At 41.5% G+C, this 15,294-nt stretch overlaps 1 protein-coding gene across 1 annotated transcript; it reads right to left on the reverse strand.

Moving 5' to 3' along the window:
* Positions 1-1,412: 1,412 nt before the first annotated feature.
* On the reverse strand, positions 1,413-4,968 carry LOC146177918 (large ribosomal subunit protein uL11m-like). The gene is made up of 2 exons (XM_084580651.1): positions 4,717-4,968; positions 1,413-2,231 (listed from the first exon to the last, which is right to left on the reverse strand). Exons 1-2 carry the CDS (start codon positions 4,933-4,935, stop codon positions 1,857-1,859), a joined length of 594 nt encoding a protein of 197 aa, XP_084436777.1. The 5' UTR covers positions 4,936-4,968; the 3' UTR covers positions 1,413-1,856.
* Between the last annotated feature and the right edge of the window lie 10,326 nt (positions 4,969-15,294).

Below are 15,294 nucleotides of genomic sequence, written 5' to 3' on the forward strand. Positions count from 1 at the left end.
GGGGGGGGGGTCATTATGCGAGTGGGTAGATTACGCGACAAATACAGTATCATTTTTCATGATCACAAGTGGCGTCTCAAGCCGAATTCTGTATATCAAACTATTTCGTGATCCCCTTCGAGTTCGATATATCCGGGTTCGATTTTACTAAGTTAGTGAATTTTGCCAGTTATAGTAATAGTTGTACTGTACGGTGACTGCAAATCATAGTGTTTGGGTGGACCATTAAAGTGGCTCCAAAGACTTAGTAGAGGAAAAAGCGACAGAAAAAGGAAGCATAGAGAAAAGGATAGTACTAACTGGGCAGTGAGGGCCCCCACTCCCAAAGTCTAGAAAATCATGCTGACCTAGGTAAATCCTCACTTGACAGCTACTCCCTAATGAACATCGATATGGCAGTGGTCACGGCTTGGAAGCAGTTGCTACTTGGATAGCAACGTGCCCTCATTGTTGGTGGGTACTTTAAAGGCGACTGTCACTGATGAGACCGAAACTCTTTAACTAGCGACTTCTGCCAAGGTGGCGGAAAGCATGCATCCAGTATTGCAATGCACAACTTTGGCGCGGCAGCAAGTGTAAGAAGTTGCTCTTCTGCCAGAAGCTGCTGCTGCCAGAAAAAAAACATCTCTGGATGCTGCTGTACACACCTGCCGAAGTGGCTTAGCTCACTGGAAGTGCTGATCTCTTTTTGAAACTTGAACTGACAAAGAGATAGAACAAGTGCTGCACTTCCAACAACTTGTGATTAATTCTATATGCTGTCCGAGCCAAGGTTACCCAGATAAAGATGGAAACACACTGCTGAGTTGAAAGAGTACCCATTTCAGCCAGGAAAGCAGCCAGCTGGAAATTTTCCACCTGAAGTTAAATTTTCTGGCTGCAGCAAAAACCGTTCCAGCTGCTTGCATAATCTAGTCAGAAACGTAATTTAAATTGATATGGTTTTCAGCAGGAAATTAGGTCAGGCCAAATGTTTGATGAGACAGCAACGGAAGGCATGTTGGCATACTACCAAGCCTATAGTCCCGATTCCACGACTTCCTGCGTGACGCCTGTCTTAAATGCAGTGGTGCTTTCTAAGAACAATCCTTGCTGGTCAAACTGCTTAAGGGAATTTGTTCTATCACTCCTACCTTAATACTGTCTGTGCTTTACACACAACACATTTTCACCCTTGTGAGCATCATTTTACCTCCTGGCAAAGTTCAAAAGTGAGTACAAAAATACATTCAGAAGGTCTCACTTTACAGTGTAGAACCTTTAAACGACCTGAAGGTGGCAATGTTCAAACATAGTTGCACTATTGGTATGCTGAACCTTGCAATTAATCTTTGCATCTTGTACTATCTAAAAAACACGGATATGGCAGACGGACACTATGTCAACAATATGGCCACCAAAATATTTGGTGCTTACAATCTTTTTTTTTTTTCAATAACAGTAACTTGCTGAAAATTATGCATCTCTACCATTAACACGCTCCCCAATCAAATAGACATGACAATCTCCCATCTGGAAATTAGACTTTCTGCCATTTTTCTGAGCACCACAGCCAAGCATGTTTCTATTCTAGCAATGAGGTTTGGTTGCCACAATGAAAAGGTAGTAAACAAAACTTTCTACGCTGACCCTCTGAATGCAAAACAATCATCTCGGTACATGGTGATTTTGCATTTTGCTTCAGCCAAATGTACTCAATATGCACCACATTGGTACTGCTTCTCTTCTGTTGCATACATGATGCACGGCGAGCAATGTCGGCCACCTCTCAAACAGTCCTGCAAAGTCCTCCAGTTTTCTAGCTCAAATGAAAACGCTAATTGCCCGACATCTACATCACACGGGGTTTCATGGCCTCAGGAAGCAGTCCGAAGGAGCTTGGCTTGCCGCTTTTCTTCAAGCGCTGTGAGCTGTTCCCTGACAACAGGCTCACGAGCCTCGCGGAACTCGCGGTACTCTTCCGCAGTCAGGTTCCTGACGGTCTTGACACCGCACCGATAGGCCAGCAGCAATATCTCCTTGCAGATGTCCTGGAGAGGCACACAGTCGTAGATGCTGTCTTGGCTCTTGATCTTGGCGATCTCATAGACGTGCTTGAGTGTGATCATGCCTGCCGTCTCCTGTCCAGGACGCATGGCCCCGCGGTCAATGCCGGCCGCCTGCTTCACAAAGTAAGTGATGGGAGGGTTCAGCATCTCCAAGTCAAAGCTGCGGTCTGGCTTGAGAGTGATCTGCGCAGAGAGGCGAATTCATACATTCTGCCCTTCCGCCGCTGCCAAAAAACGAGCATTTCTCGTCGCAGTAAAATCTGAGAAACTTCAGCGTCAAAAAAAAAAAAGAAATGCTCACACCACCTACAAATTCGTCAATGACTATTAAGATTTCGATTATTAAGAATCTGCCCTCAGTTTGTGTGCTCCAATTGTTGCAGGCGGATAGACTGTGCCACATGGCTTTAGCTACAAACCTTGCAGTTTCGACACAGGCTGTAAACTCAATATGCTGTGCAGAGCAAACGAACTTGTTTCAGAAGATGGTATGTTAATGGTTCTGTGCACCTCTAACTAACCACGGCAGCACAGGTTGGAACGCACAACCAAAATGGCCTCGGCCCAGCCATTAGAACACCAGCCAGAGGCGAGGCTTACACATAAAACACTCAGATGCAACTTTGTGACACAGAGTTGTGTGCCACGTAACATTGGCACTTTTCATCCTAATTGACCTCTATCTGCATTGAGAATTTCAAGCCACATTGAAGAATCTTATGCTGCACAGGAATTATCAGTGATTACCAAGAATCAGCTCTTAGTTTGTGTGCTCCAAATGTTGCATTTCATCAAACCTATTTATTTTTGCCGACATACTTTCACGTGAGAAACGCAGCTATAATGGTTGCAGAGCTAGCTGGCGAAAATGGCAATGCTTTTCTCTGCGTGCATCGGTGGTAGAGCAGGATGCTCTAATAACAATTCTATTCCATTAATTCCCTTTCTTCTCTAGATACTGAAGTAAGACTTGTTGCTGGGCTAGTTGGTTCATGATCGTACAGGAGAAAGCGCAAAGCAGACAAACACAAGACACGACAAAGAATTGCAGATTCTTCTACTGAAATACACATATAGGAACATGTTCATCTAACGATAAAAATCCATGTTTAACATAGGGCATCCTAAAACCGATAAAAACGACCGATGAATCTTTAAAAACAAAATGGCATGTGCTGTAAAGGGCCAAAGTAACATGTTGGAATGGATAAGATAATGGAACCTAAAAGCAAGGAAGCCAACCCCGGAAACCCAAAAAACGTGTAACATCCTAAACCTTCTTCAATGCTTCATGCACTAAGCACCCTGTACCACCACAGAACAGGCAAACAAAAATTCTGTAATGATGAGACCCAGTGATATGATTGAAGGATTGTGAATTGAAGATACCAGATAAAAAGGCACAATGAAAACAAAAACCAGAACCAAACACATGTAACAGCGCAAGACATTCACAAACTGTTTAATCCTGTAAATATGCAACTCATACGCTTATTTGTTCAGCTGAATTTTTCTAAAAAGCTTTCTTCACTCTTATACAGAGAAACCGAATCATTGCTTACAGAATTTTGGCCCTTTTTCCTAATCCAGGAAGCTTCTTTCAGTTCACGGGCAACATGTTTTCGGTTTTTGTCTAAAACCACCAATATGTTTGCAGTGCATAGATGACAGTCCTTGCAATGCAGCCCCCATTCCAGTGTTCACTGAACGTTTATGCTCCCTTAACCTTTCAAACAGCGTCCCGTTTGCCCAACGTACTCGCTACCACAAGTGACAAGACTGTGATAAATAACCCCTTTATTGCACTCTATTTGCACATGCTTTGTTCCGCAGGTTCTGTCTTTCCAGTTTTCCATGTTTATACGAGGACACAACGTGGTCAGTTACGGGGTTCACAGGACGAAACGTTTGTGAATGTATTATGCTATTACGTTCGGTTCTGGTTTTTATGTTTTCAGTGTGTTTTTTTATCTGGTATATTCCCTTCACAGCGCTTCAAAGATATCCCTGTGTCCCATTCATCACAGAATTTTTGTTTGCCTGTTCTGTGGTGGTACAAGGTGCTTATTGCATGAAGCACTAAAGGTTTAGGATGTTACTTTTTTTTTTTTTTTTTTACTTTCCGGAGTTGGCTTTTTTGCCTTAAGGTACGCTATCTTCTTATCCGTTCCAACATATTACTTTGGCCCTTTACACCACGTGCCATTTTGTTTTCAGAGTCATCAGTCGTTTTTATCGGTTTTATGACACCCCATTTAAAATGGATTTTGCTGATAGGTGGTGTGACGATTTCAGTAATGAGTCAGCTGCCAGTAGCTACCTGGCATGTATCTGTTTTGCGCTAACTTCCCTCCCGTACGTTCCCTTTTAGAGCTCGGTAAGGGTGATGGTGTTACCCGTTTTCTATTCTGCCTAAAAACCTTAAGCGCGCTCGGAGAATCGCAGCAGCCAATTCAGCAGGATCGGACTCGATTTCTTGACAGTGGCCGTGTAGTTCGGTGAGCATTGAACAAAAGAGGATCGAAAGCACCATGAGACATGAGTATTAGTGGAAGTGTACCAGTTTGAGCACTCGACTTGAGGCCAGTGTAGTTTGCTCACGAACGCGTGGAAAAAATACAAGGGTGGATACTTGGGCAAGTCGGCAATTTATGTGCAAAAAACATACCTTGCAAGGTATGGGCAGCCCCTCCTTGATGTATTTGGTCTTTTCGTTGAATTCCTTGCAGAAGTGCGCAATGTTTATGCCCCGCTGGCCGAGCTGGGGCCCCAACGGAGGGCCCGGCATGGCCATCCCGGCGGGCACGTACAGCTTCAGGGGCGTCGTATGCATCACTTTCTCCACCACCTTCTTCATCGACTTGAGCCTTTTTATGCTCTTCGACATTGTGCCTTTCCCTCCAGCGGCAGCCAACACGTTGAAAAGTTCAGACCACGCAGTACACGCAAGCAGAAAAATTTCACACCATCCTGCACCGGGGGCGGTCCCTCGCTGCTGTCACGTGCCCTACGTCACATGACGTCACCGTTATTGAGCGCGCGTCGGTCCTGCGATTGTCGTCTGCTTGTACGCTGCGCGCAGCAAAGCTCAAGCTCGGGCCTTTCGTAACAGCCTAACTAACCTTTCTCCGCCGGGTACTCCAATTAACGGTTTCAATGTCCTTTGATCTTTTCTTTTTGCGTGCATTCGTGACGGGGAACAAGGACGCCTCTCGACCAATTTGATACCACCGATTCAACTTACCGAAATGAAGCCGACCTTGCACGTACCTTAAAGGGGTCGTGAAACGAAAATGTAGCAGCCCAGTTGCAATTTTCCTTGCTTCAGTAAACATTAGGTATGCCTATTCCAAAATATCTCGTCGAAATATTGCTTCTGCATTTAATAATACCATTCTGAAATCAAAGCATTTTTGCGTTCCTGAAGCGACCATGCGACCCTGTAGGCCGGAATTAGAAGTACTCGCCTACGTCATGTTTAGCCTTCTGGAAACGCAGATATAATCATTATTTCCCATACAATAGTAGGTTGCTGTTAAAGTTAGCAAATAAAAATACATTATATTAATTATTCGCTCACGCAAACGCATTTCTTCAACAATACTGTCACGTGACGCGCTGTCGGCGGCGGCGGCGGAGCAGGACGGGTGGTAAAGCTCACTTTACGGGTGGTGTCTGCTTCTCGCTGCGCTCTGGAACAGAGCGAGAGGTGACGCTCAAGTTCAGATTTTCGGTAACGACGGCTATACCTCGCTCCGCCGGGTACTCCAAATGACAATGGTTCCAATCTAATTTGTTGTTGTTATTTTCTTTTTCTTTTTGTGAACATTCGTGATGGAGCACAACGTCTTGAGCAGTCTCATACCACCGGTACAACTTGGTTGTGCGGCCGCTGCTGTAATTTTTTTGGCGGAGACTGTTGACACGCACCGTGGCAACAGTAAAACGCTGCTGCCACGCACAAAATACGTCACCCTACGTCATCATAAACTAAGCAAAAGAAAAAAATGTGCGCAACAGCAAGTGAAACATTTATGATACTAATTTATAACTTAAAATTGTGGCTTAAAATAAGTTATTGTTCATTTTCTTAATAATTTTAACTTATGTAGGTATCGGCGGCGTTGGCATGGTAGCGTTAGCGCGTTGGTCATGGCGTTGGTCGCGCACTTGTACTCATGGCTTATTTCCATGCCTATTTCAGTCGAAGCGTTTCGCGTACTCATATATCAAATCCTCCTCGCTAATCTCCTTGCTAATCTCCTTGCTAATCTCTGAATTAGCAAGGAGGATTTGAGAAATCCGCGCTTGGTTGCTACAATCAAGCACAGTGTTTGGACGCGCTTGATTGTGACGTACACTTGCAGACGAAGTTTTTCTCGTGTAGTGCAATTTCTAGCTTCGCTCTGGGCTTCGGGTTCGGCTGTGCATTGTGCGCTTCATTCGACGCAAGGGAATTAGGCTCCCCGTGGGCTGCTTATCTCGTTGTTCTGCCGAAAGTATACCGCCTTCAAATACGCAGTTGGTGCAGTGTTCTGTTCCATAGCTCTAAGGCTGTATACGTTATGGCACTGCATTTATTTACCTCCGAATTCCTTTTTGCGGTCAGCTAGGCTACGCGTTCGCAATTAATAATTCAGTGTTTAATGTATCTGATAGAAACAGGAAATACAGGCTGTATGGCCGGTTAATATCGCTTGGCAGAAAGAAACTGCAGGCAGCAACAGCTGGTGAATATTCGAGGTTGCTTTGGTTGCCTTTGGTACATATATGAAACTATATATGTATGACCGCGAACTGGGTTTGCATTATGGCTCAGCAGTGTAAGTCAGAAAAAACGGTACATAATGCAAACTCCTGTTTTTGGAAGGTTCAGTTGTACCGAGTGTGCCCTGTATCTGAATTAACTCAGCAGTTTTCGTGGAGCCTCCCCGCCCATACTTCTATAGTGTCCATCTTTCAGAGATTTGTTCAAGTCAGTGCAGTGGCATCGTCTTTTGACTTGTTATTATGTGAAAGTTGCGATATGGGCAGTATGGTATGTTTTTCATCGAGACACTGGCCCAGTCAAGAAAAAAAATGATTTTCAATTGAGGTTTGCAGTTGCAAAATTTCTAAATATGCTTTTGGCACAGACTCGAAGCACCAGTTTGAATAAATTGAACATTCCAATTAGGCAGTTCAGCTAAGGCTTCCAGTTTTAATGCTTATTTTGCTGGCACTGACCTGAAATGGCAGCTCCAAGCGGGCGACAGGCAAGCATGCATTCATATGACACATAGACCATAGGAACACTATATATACCCGAAGAGTTGACACGATCTTTTCTTTGTTGGGGCTTAGCCTCGCACATTGGACCCTCCTCTTGCATTCAGTGGCAGATCTTCAGGAGTCAGAGTTACTTCGTTTAATCACAACTTATGTGGTTATTGAAATTATGCAAACTACACAGCAGTTGTAACATTTTTTTATTGAATGTTCAACAGGGCCTTCCAATTGAATGTTCCGAAGTAAGTGCCAATCAGAAGTAGAGAAACCATTTGAGCTACCTGATTACATTCACAAGTCCAGCTGGCATGACTTAATCTATTTCATTCCTAATAGACACTTGGTGTCTTTTATCCTGGAGTAAATTGGCAGCACACTTGGCAAAGTTACTGTTCAAAAGCAATTAAATTACATTACCAATTACTTGCTAAGCCTTAAAAATATAATGAAATTGCTAAATACTGCTCCCAAAAAGTAATGACATTACCATTACTTCCGCAGAGCAAATTCCTTCTCATTAATTACTGTCTGGATTTCATCTGTATATAAACTAAGTAAAGCTTGTGAACAAAACCTCTCCAAACACTAGAGCACATTCTTTCATCTTCCTGCCTAATTCTATCCAGTAAGACTGTTCCCTCCCCTTTTCCTACAGAACAGGCTATTAAAAATATAAGACAATGGCAACAAAAACAATCGTGGTCAAACACGCCGTGAACATTTCCGCCTGTCTCTTCCCCCAAACCCCTTGTTTGCCCGTGATGGCAAGTGTAACCAGGCACCACTGTGCCTATAGCCAGTATGCAACAGTGAGTGCTACTGCACAATTTCAACTAGTTTTGACCTTCTACCATTTTGCACCATCTGTCACTTCGATGGACCCTCAACACCTTAGATGTATACCTTCTGCTTAGAGAATGGTTGTGATCCGGAGACACAGGGCAGGTCTGAGGCCTTGAACATGTAGTTCTACTCAATTGTCTTTTTTTGCTTATCCATCACTGTGGGACAGGCTTGCTGCTTGTCATTACTGTTTTCTTGGCATCGTACCGGGAGTACATAGTATGAAGTATAGAAACAGCAGTGAGTCACTTTAGTAAAAGTAATTTTGAAATGAATGAATTACTTTTTTTAGTTTTGACCTTAAAGTCTGGCTCTATCAGAGAGACTCGAGAAATTTGAGCGCAATTGTTGAGGAGGAACTAAGAGGGTGAGAGAAAGGGCTGGCGGCCTTTGCACGTTTCTATTTAAATGGGAGAAATTCATCATCATCATCATCATCAGCCTGATTATACCCACTGCAGGGCGAAGGCCTCTCCATATTTCTCCACTTAAACCGGTTCTGTGCTAGCTGCATCCACTTGACCCCTGCGAACTTCTTAATCTCATCCGCCTACCTAACTTTCTGCCGCCTCCTGCTACGCTTTCCTTCCCTTGGAATCCAGTTTGTTACCCTCAGCGACCATCGGTTATCCTGTCTTCGCACTACATGTCCTGCCCATGTCCATTTCTTCTTCTTAATTTCTGCTAGAATGTCGGTGACTTGAGTTATTTCTCTGAACCACTCTGCACGCTTTCTATCTCTTAATGTTACCCCTACCATTTTTCGTTCCATAGCCCTCTGGGTTGTCCTCAACTTAAGTAGAACTCTCTTGGTTAGCCTCCATGTTTCAGCCCCATAGGTGAGTACAGGCAAGATGCAACTGTTGTATACTTTCCTCTTGAGCGATACTGGTAAGCTGCTAGTCATAATCTGCGAGTGCTTGCCAAATGCGCTCCATCCCAATCGTATTCTTCTTGTTATTTCCTTTTCGTGGTCCGGATCTGCGGTTACTACCTGTCCTAAGTAGACATATTCGCCTACTACTTCCAGTATTTCGCTACCTAATGTAAACTGCTGTTCCTTCCCGAGGCTGTTGAACATTACCTTAGTCTTCTGCATATTGATTTTCAAGCCTACCTTTCTACTTTTCCTGTCTAGGTCATCAATCATTATTTGCAGTTCATCCCCCGAGTTGCTTAGCAAGGCAATGTCATCAGCAAATCGCAGATTACTGAGGTATTGAGTACTGAGGAGAAATTATATATACATACATATATATATATATATATATATATATATATATATATATATATATATATATATATATATATATATATATATATATATTAAGGAGGTTTTTGTGATCATTTTATAACATGCACCTGAAAAAGTGATCCCTGCACTCTGCCAGCATGATCGATGATCTGTGATGTAAAGCTGCTTAGAGTGAAACAACAAAGTGTCAGCACTTGTAACATATGCAATATTTCTTTAAAGCACTTTATATAGAAAGTACAATCTTAATTGCACGTTAAATGTAAAATCAACTAAGTAAAAAATATATATGCTATAATTTTTACACTTCAAGTGAACGCAATGAAAATTAGCAAACAATATTGTAAGAGCTACCAGCTTGGTTTGTCTGGTGACAAGTGCATCATCTGAATAATATTGCGTGAGCATATTGACAATTTGCTCAGCTAGTAAAAAACACAGTGCGAACCGGCAAAACTGAAGAGATGGCATGTGAAAATACCTTAATTAGTTCCAGCCTCTGTGTAAAGAGACTAACTTTTGTTTTCTTCATCACAGATTTTAGAAAATTCTAATTCTTACTGAAATTAAGTAATAATTCTTACAAAAACTTGCTGCAAAATTTTCTAACAATCATAAGCATTCTCTGATTGCCACTGAAAATAATAAAATTCGAGGACACTTTGGCGACTAAAGTGATGAAAGGCGAAAGCCCGAGTGCTGCATTCTGCTACGCGACTGTTGCGCATGTAGCGATGAGTGCTGCTACAAGTAAAGGGAGTGACTACTCTTTCACATTCTGCAAGTGCATTTATTCAGTGCATTCTGCTTGGCAGCGCAGTGACAAGATCGCGCTCCTTGTATCTTTGCAGTTGTTCTACATTTACTGTTGTGTGGTTGATTTTACCAGGTGTGTGGCATTAATTAGTAATTATGAATGAATTAGGCATTAATGTGTAATTAGTAATGAAATAAATAATAAGTCATTTATTTGCAGTTAGCCATTAATTGATTAGTAAACAGTCATTGATTGCCATATGGCCATATAAGCCACGCATTCGCGCATACTGTGGTGGTGCTCTGTGATTGGTCGAGACCTCCATGACGTCATCCTGTCTCGAACGATCAGAGCTGCCGCAAAAGCGTGATCCTTTGGCTGACGACAACGATGAGGCAATAAAGGCCTTTGCCAAACGAATGCACCTGCTTCATATTCGTGCAGTGCTGGACACCGGATATATTCAAGTGCGGGGGGTCTCAGACCTCTCGTAAAAACTGATGAGGGTTCTCAGACACAATGACACCCCCCTGACTTTAAGTGATAATCTTTTCATGTATCTAAAATAATATTGTGGGCTATTGTGAATTGCACCTTTATTGTAATGCTAGTGTAGTGCATCTGGCAAGTATATTCCCACTGAAATCAGGGCTAGTAGCTGGTAATCGATATGCCTCCAAGAGCAAGTATATGATACCTTGCTTGTGACCATTGATGAGATAGAAACTTCAAAAAGGCTTGAAATTGAATCTAAGACAGCAGCAAAGGTAGGAAGAGAGCCTAGTGGATTAGTGAACCAGCAGGAGCTCAAAGGCAAGATATCCAACAGTTAGTTGTAAAGGAATGAATTCCAGGAAAAGATATATGTAACAAGGGGACCCAGATAGCCAGGTGGGCTGGTGAAGTAGATAGCTTGTAGGGATTAAGCAATTTACACTGGAGAGGGTTAGTTGGAGAAAAACTATAGATGCCTTTGTCCTAGCTGTATAGTGAATGCGATTATGCTAATGATATGTAACGTGAAACTTTCATGCCCTGGAGAGGCATGCTGTGTTGAACATTTTCATGCCTAAGAGAAACTGAGATATTTAATGTTTGAAACATCTGCATTGTACCGCCATATATTTAATACAAGCTGTTTCCATAGGTTGCTGAATTTGACACACATTTAAGATGGCGCACATATCAAGCACATTAATTTGAGTGTACTAAAATTGCCCTTAGTAACTAGGTTTAGGTCGGTTATCCCCCATGAAAATAGACATCTAGTAGACTTTGTTCAAACGTACCCATTTCAGCTGGAAAAGCACATTTCCAGCTGAATTTCTAGCTGGACGGCCATATTTTCCAGCTGAAAAAAAAATGATATTCCAGATAGAGGCTTGACTGGAGGTGTAAATTTTCCAGCTGGAAATCTCAAAATTCCAGCTGGGCATGCATGATTTCTGGTTCCATAATCTAGCAGGAAATAGATGTCATTCCAGCTGGAATTGCTTTTTCCCAGCTGGAAATAATAGTTTTCCAGTTGGATAATTTCGGTACACGGTTCCATAATCCAGCAGGAAATGAGTGTTTTTTTTCGTCTGGGATGAGCTTTAACATCCTAGAGCGGCTCAAGCTATGCGACATGCTGTAGTGGAGGGCTTCATAAATTTTTACCACTTGTGCACTGACATCGCATAGCACATGGGCACCTCCAAGCAGTCTCCACAGCCGTGAATCGATCTCATATTCTTCAATAGAGCAGTCGAGCACCCAATCACTGAGCCATCAGGTTGGAGCGCTATTTAAATACTTATACTTACCATGTGGATAGTATATAGACATACACACATCAAATGAAAAGAAAAAAAAAACAAGATATCTATAGGCGGCAAAATGGAACTGCAGTTTCACTTCACTAGCTGTACCATTCATGTTCTGCAGCATACAGTTTTACTGATTCTGACAGAATGTATATGATAATATCGATAGTATTAATTGGTAACTCATGGATGCATTTAGAAACACTGAGCTTTGTTCACCACTTGATGCAGCATATAACTACAGTAGAACCCCGTTGCAATAAACTCGGATATAGTAAAGTGAAACTGAAGTCCCAGTTCATCTTCCATAGACAGCTGTACTTTTTCCCCCCTTTATGTAAAGATAATTTTGGTAAAAATTGGTTATAGTAAAGTGGGCCTGGCCGCGGCGACGACTCCCAAGATATGACATCGCCGCCCGCGTACTACCTAAAATCACGAGGAAAAGATATATATATATATATATATATATATATATATATATATATATATATATATATATATATATTTGTATTTCACGACAAAAATAACGAGTGTCCTTTCAAGTGGCTTTACCACCAGACTTAGCAGTATTCAGAAGAAGCCTACTTTACAAAGGCCTTGGCACCGTGAGGGAAAGCATGCAGCGCGTAGGATAAAAAAGGAAAAAGCTGTCTACAAACATGGAAAGGAAGCGGCGCGGTCCGTTCAGAGAGTAAAGGAGAGTAAAAGTGTACCAAGAAATAGTTAAGGGGAAGAAACGGGCGAACATTCCCAGCACTGTGCAGCAGAAAGCATGAGGCAGCGGTGGCAAGAAGTGAAGGTGCAGCGTGTGTAGTTTTGCGGCACTTGACTGCCACTCGCATGTATCATTTATTGCCTTTTAAAAGACAGAAATAGCAAAATGTGACGCCATGTTCATGCAAGGCTTTGATTTTCACATGAAATCAAACTTGGTTGTATTCGTAGCCACATCCTCATTCTTCAGAGGTACTTCCACTAGATGTAAAAAATTTTGTAACTGAAAAAAATTGCATGAAGACATGATAAGGGAGGGATGGAAGCTATTTCAGAGTGTTTTTTTTTTTTTTTTTTTTCATTAAGCAACAAGACATGTTCATTAAGTGCCCACTCAGCTACTAGACAGCATCTTCAGGACCATGTCATCACCCACAACTGATATAGCAAAGACCCTGATGCTATAGTGGCTCACACAGCAGTCAGCTCAACCCCCAGAATGTGTTAATGTGAAGAGATGAAGCAATTTGAGAACAAATTTTGTGTTCCATATGACAAGAAATGAAGCTCATAAATGTAGTAGATTGAACATGTTTGTGTTGCATGAAGGGATGACAGCACACAAAAATGGATAGGGGCACATATAGCAACAAACGACAAAATGAGCACTCATTTGTCTGGTCATTCCTTTAAGAAAAGGAATCACGAATTGTGTCTTCATCATTTCTGAGCTGTTCATTCCTGTCTGCCAAGGTTTCAATAATCTTTAAGGGAGGAGATAAGAAAGAAATATCTAACTATGGACCAATATCCATTCTATCCGATTCTTCAAAAGCTCTAGTTATAGTTAAAAAAACTGAGAACTCTTCAAAAAACACTCTTACTATTAACGACAGTCAGTTCGGCTTCTGCAAACGACGGTCCACTGAATCTGCTCTGCTGCAAAAAAAAAATTATTTTTCAGGGTACTGAATGTAAGAATACAACACTAAGTATGTTTTTAGACTTTAGTAAAGCACTTGATCTCCTCAATCATAAAATATTGCTTAATAAACTTGAAAGGTACAGCATCCGCGGCTCCCTTCTTATTCTGTTTCGATCGTATCTGAGTCAATGTAAAAAGGCTGTCTGTATTGATGGTATTCTGCCTAGTTTAAGGGCTATACAATGTGGAGCTTCCCAGGGTAGCCTTCTGGGTCTGTTTCTTTTTAATGCTTAATGATATAGTTATATAAACTTGCTTTCGACGTTATATATGTTTTGTATGCTGATGATAAAAGCTTTTTCTTACTGATTCGTCCATATATAAGTAACCTATTAAAAAGAGGAAACATTGTTCTTCAGTCACGGTTAAGATCAGATGGACTTGTTAAAATTGTCAATAGTAAGACATCTCTTTTGACTTTTAAACTTTAAAGTAACTTCATCAATGCCCATTTTATTTACCTTTAAAATTAATAACAGAATAGAAATTATCTACAGCTTTAAATCGTTGGGCATCATTTTTGATGCACATACGGAAGGAACAGAACAGATTACATACATTGCAAAGAGAGTGCCACAGTCTGTTGCCGTCCTTTGCAGATGTCTCAGAATTTTCTCCAAATCTAAAGTTGATAATCTACAACACAATATTCGAATCTTATCTTAACTATTGCCATTTGGTCTGGGCCACCACATCAAGCACTAACATTAATAAGTTACTAATGCTTCAAAAGAAAGTAATTAGATTAATTGTCAGGGACAGTTATACAGCTCATAACAGCAGATTTGTTTTCTTAAATATAAGATTATTTGCATTAATGTCCTCTCTAAATACCAGCTAGTATATTATCTGAGGTTCTCTTCTCCCACAGCAGCTGCTTTTCTTGTGTCCCTCTCTAAATTAAAACCAAAAGAGAAATATATCTTCACCCGATGCACTGATAAATTGGTTCTGCCACCCTTAAGAATAAATTATGCAAGACACTGCAGGCGCTAAAGTAGTTCTCATTGCCTCATTTAATTGGTAAATAAATATACTTCCAGGGTAAATGATTTCTTTTCCCCATCTCTGAGGGCACTAAAGTTGCATTTTGTTGTGAGTATGGTTGATGTACACCAACATTATTATTCCATTATATATATATATATATATATATACATATTGCCGTGTAATTCGTTAGCTTTGTTTGCAAGCTTCCTTGTATGCCATTTTGTTGTTTATGTTGCTTTTGCACTGGGTCACTCACTTTCAAGCTACAGAGTGGTAGCTTTTTCGTCTGCGGTCGCTGAGTCACAACCATATATTCTCCATGCAGAATTTAAGGTACGTGAGGCGTCGAGGGTCCGTCGAAGGGACAGATGGTGCAAGGTGGTTGAAATTCAAAACTAGTTGAAAGTGCTCAGCAGCACTCACTGTTGTGTCAGCTATAGGCACAGTGGTGCCTACACTTGCCGTCATGGGTGAAAAGGGGGGGAGGGGGAGGAGAGACAGGTGCAAATGTTTATGGCGTGAACATTACCAACTGCAAGCTGTTGTGGTCAAGTGTAAAATATATAATGTTCATTCATTCCTTCATTCATTCATTCATTCATTCATTTTATGGATAAGGAGACATG

Source organism: Amblyomma maculatum, chromosome 10 (genome assembly GCF_055883805.1).
Source record: "Amblyomma maculatum isolate TAMU_Amacu chromosome 10, ASM5588380v1, whole genome shotgun sequence".
NCBI classification, from domain to species: Eukaryota; Metazoa; Arthropoda; class Arachnida; order Ixodida; family Ixodidae; genus Amblyomma; species Amblyomma maculatum.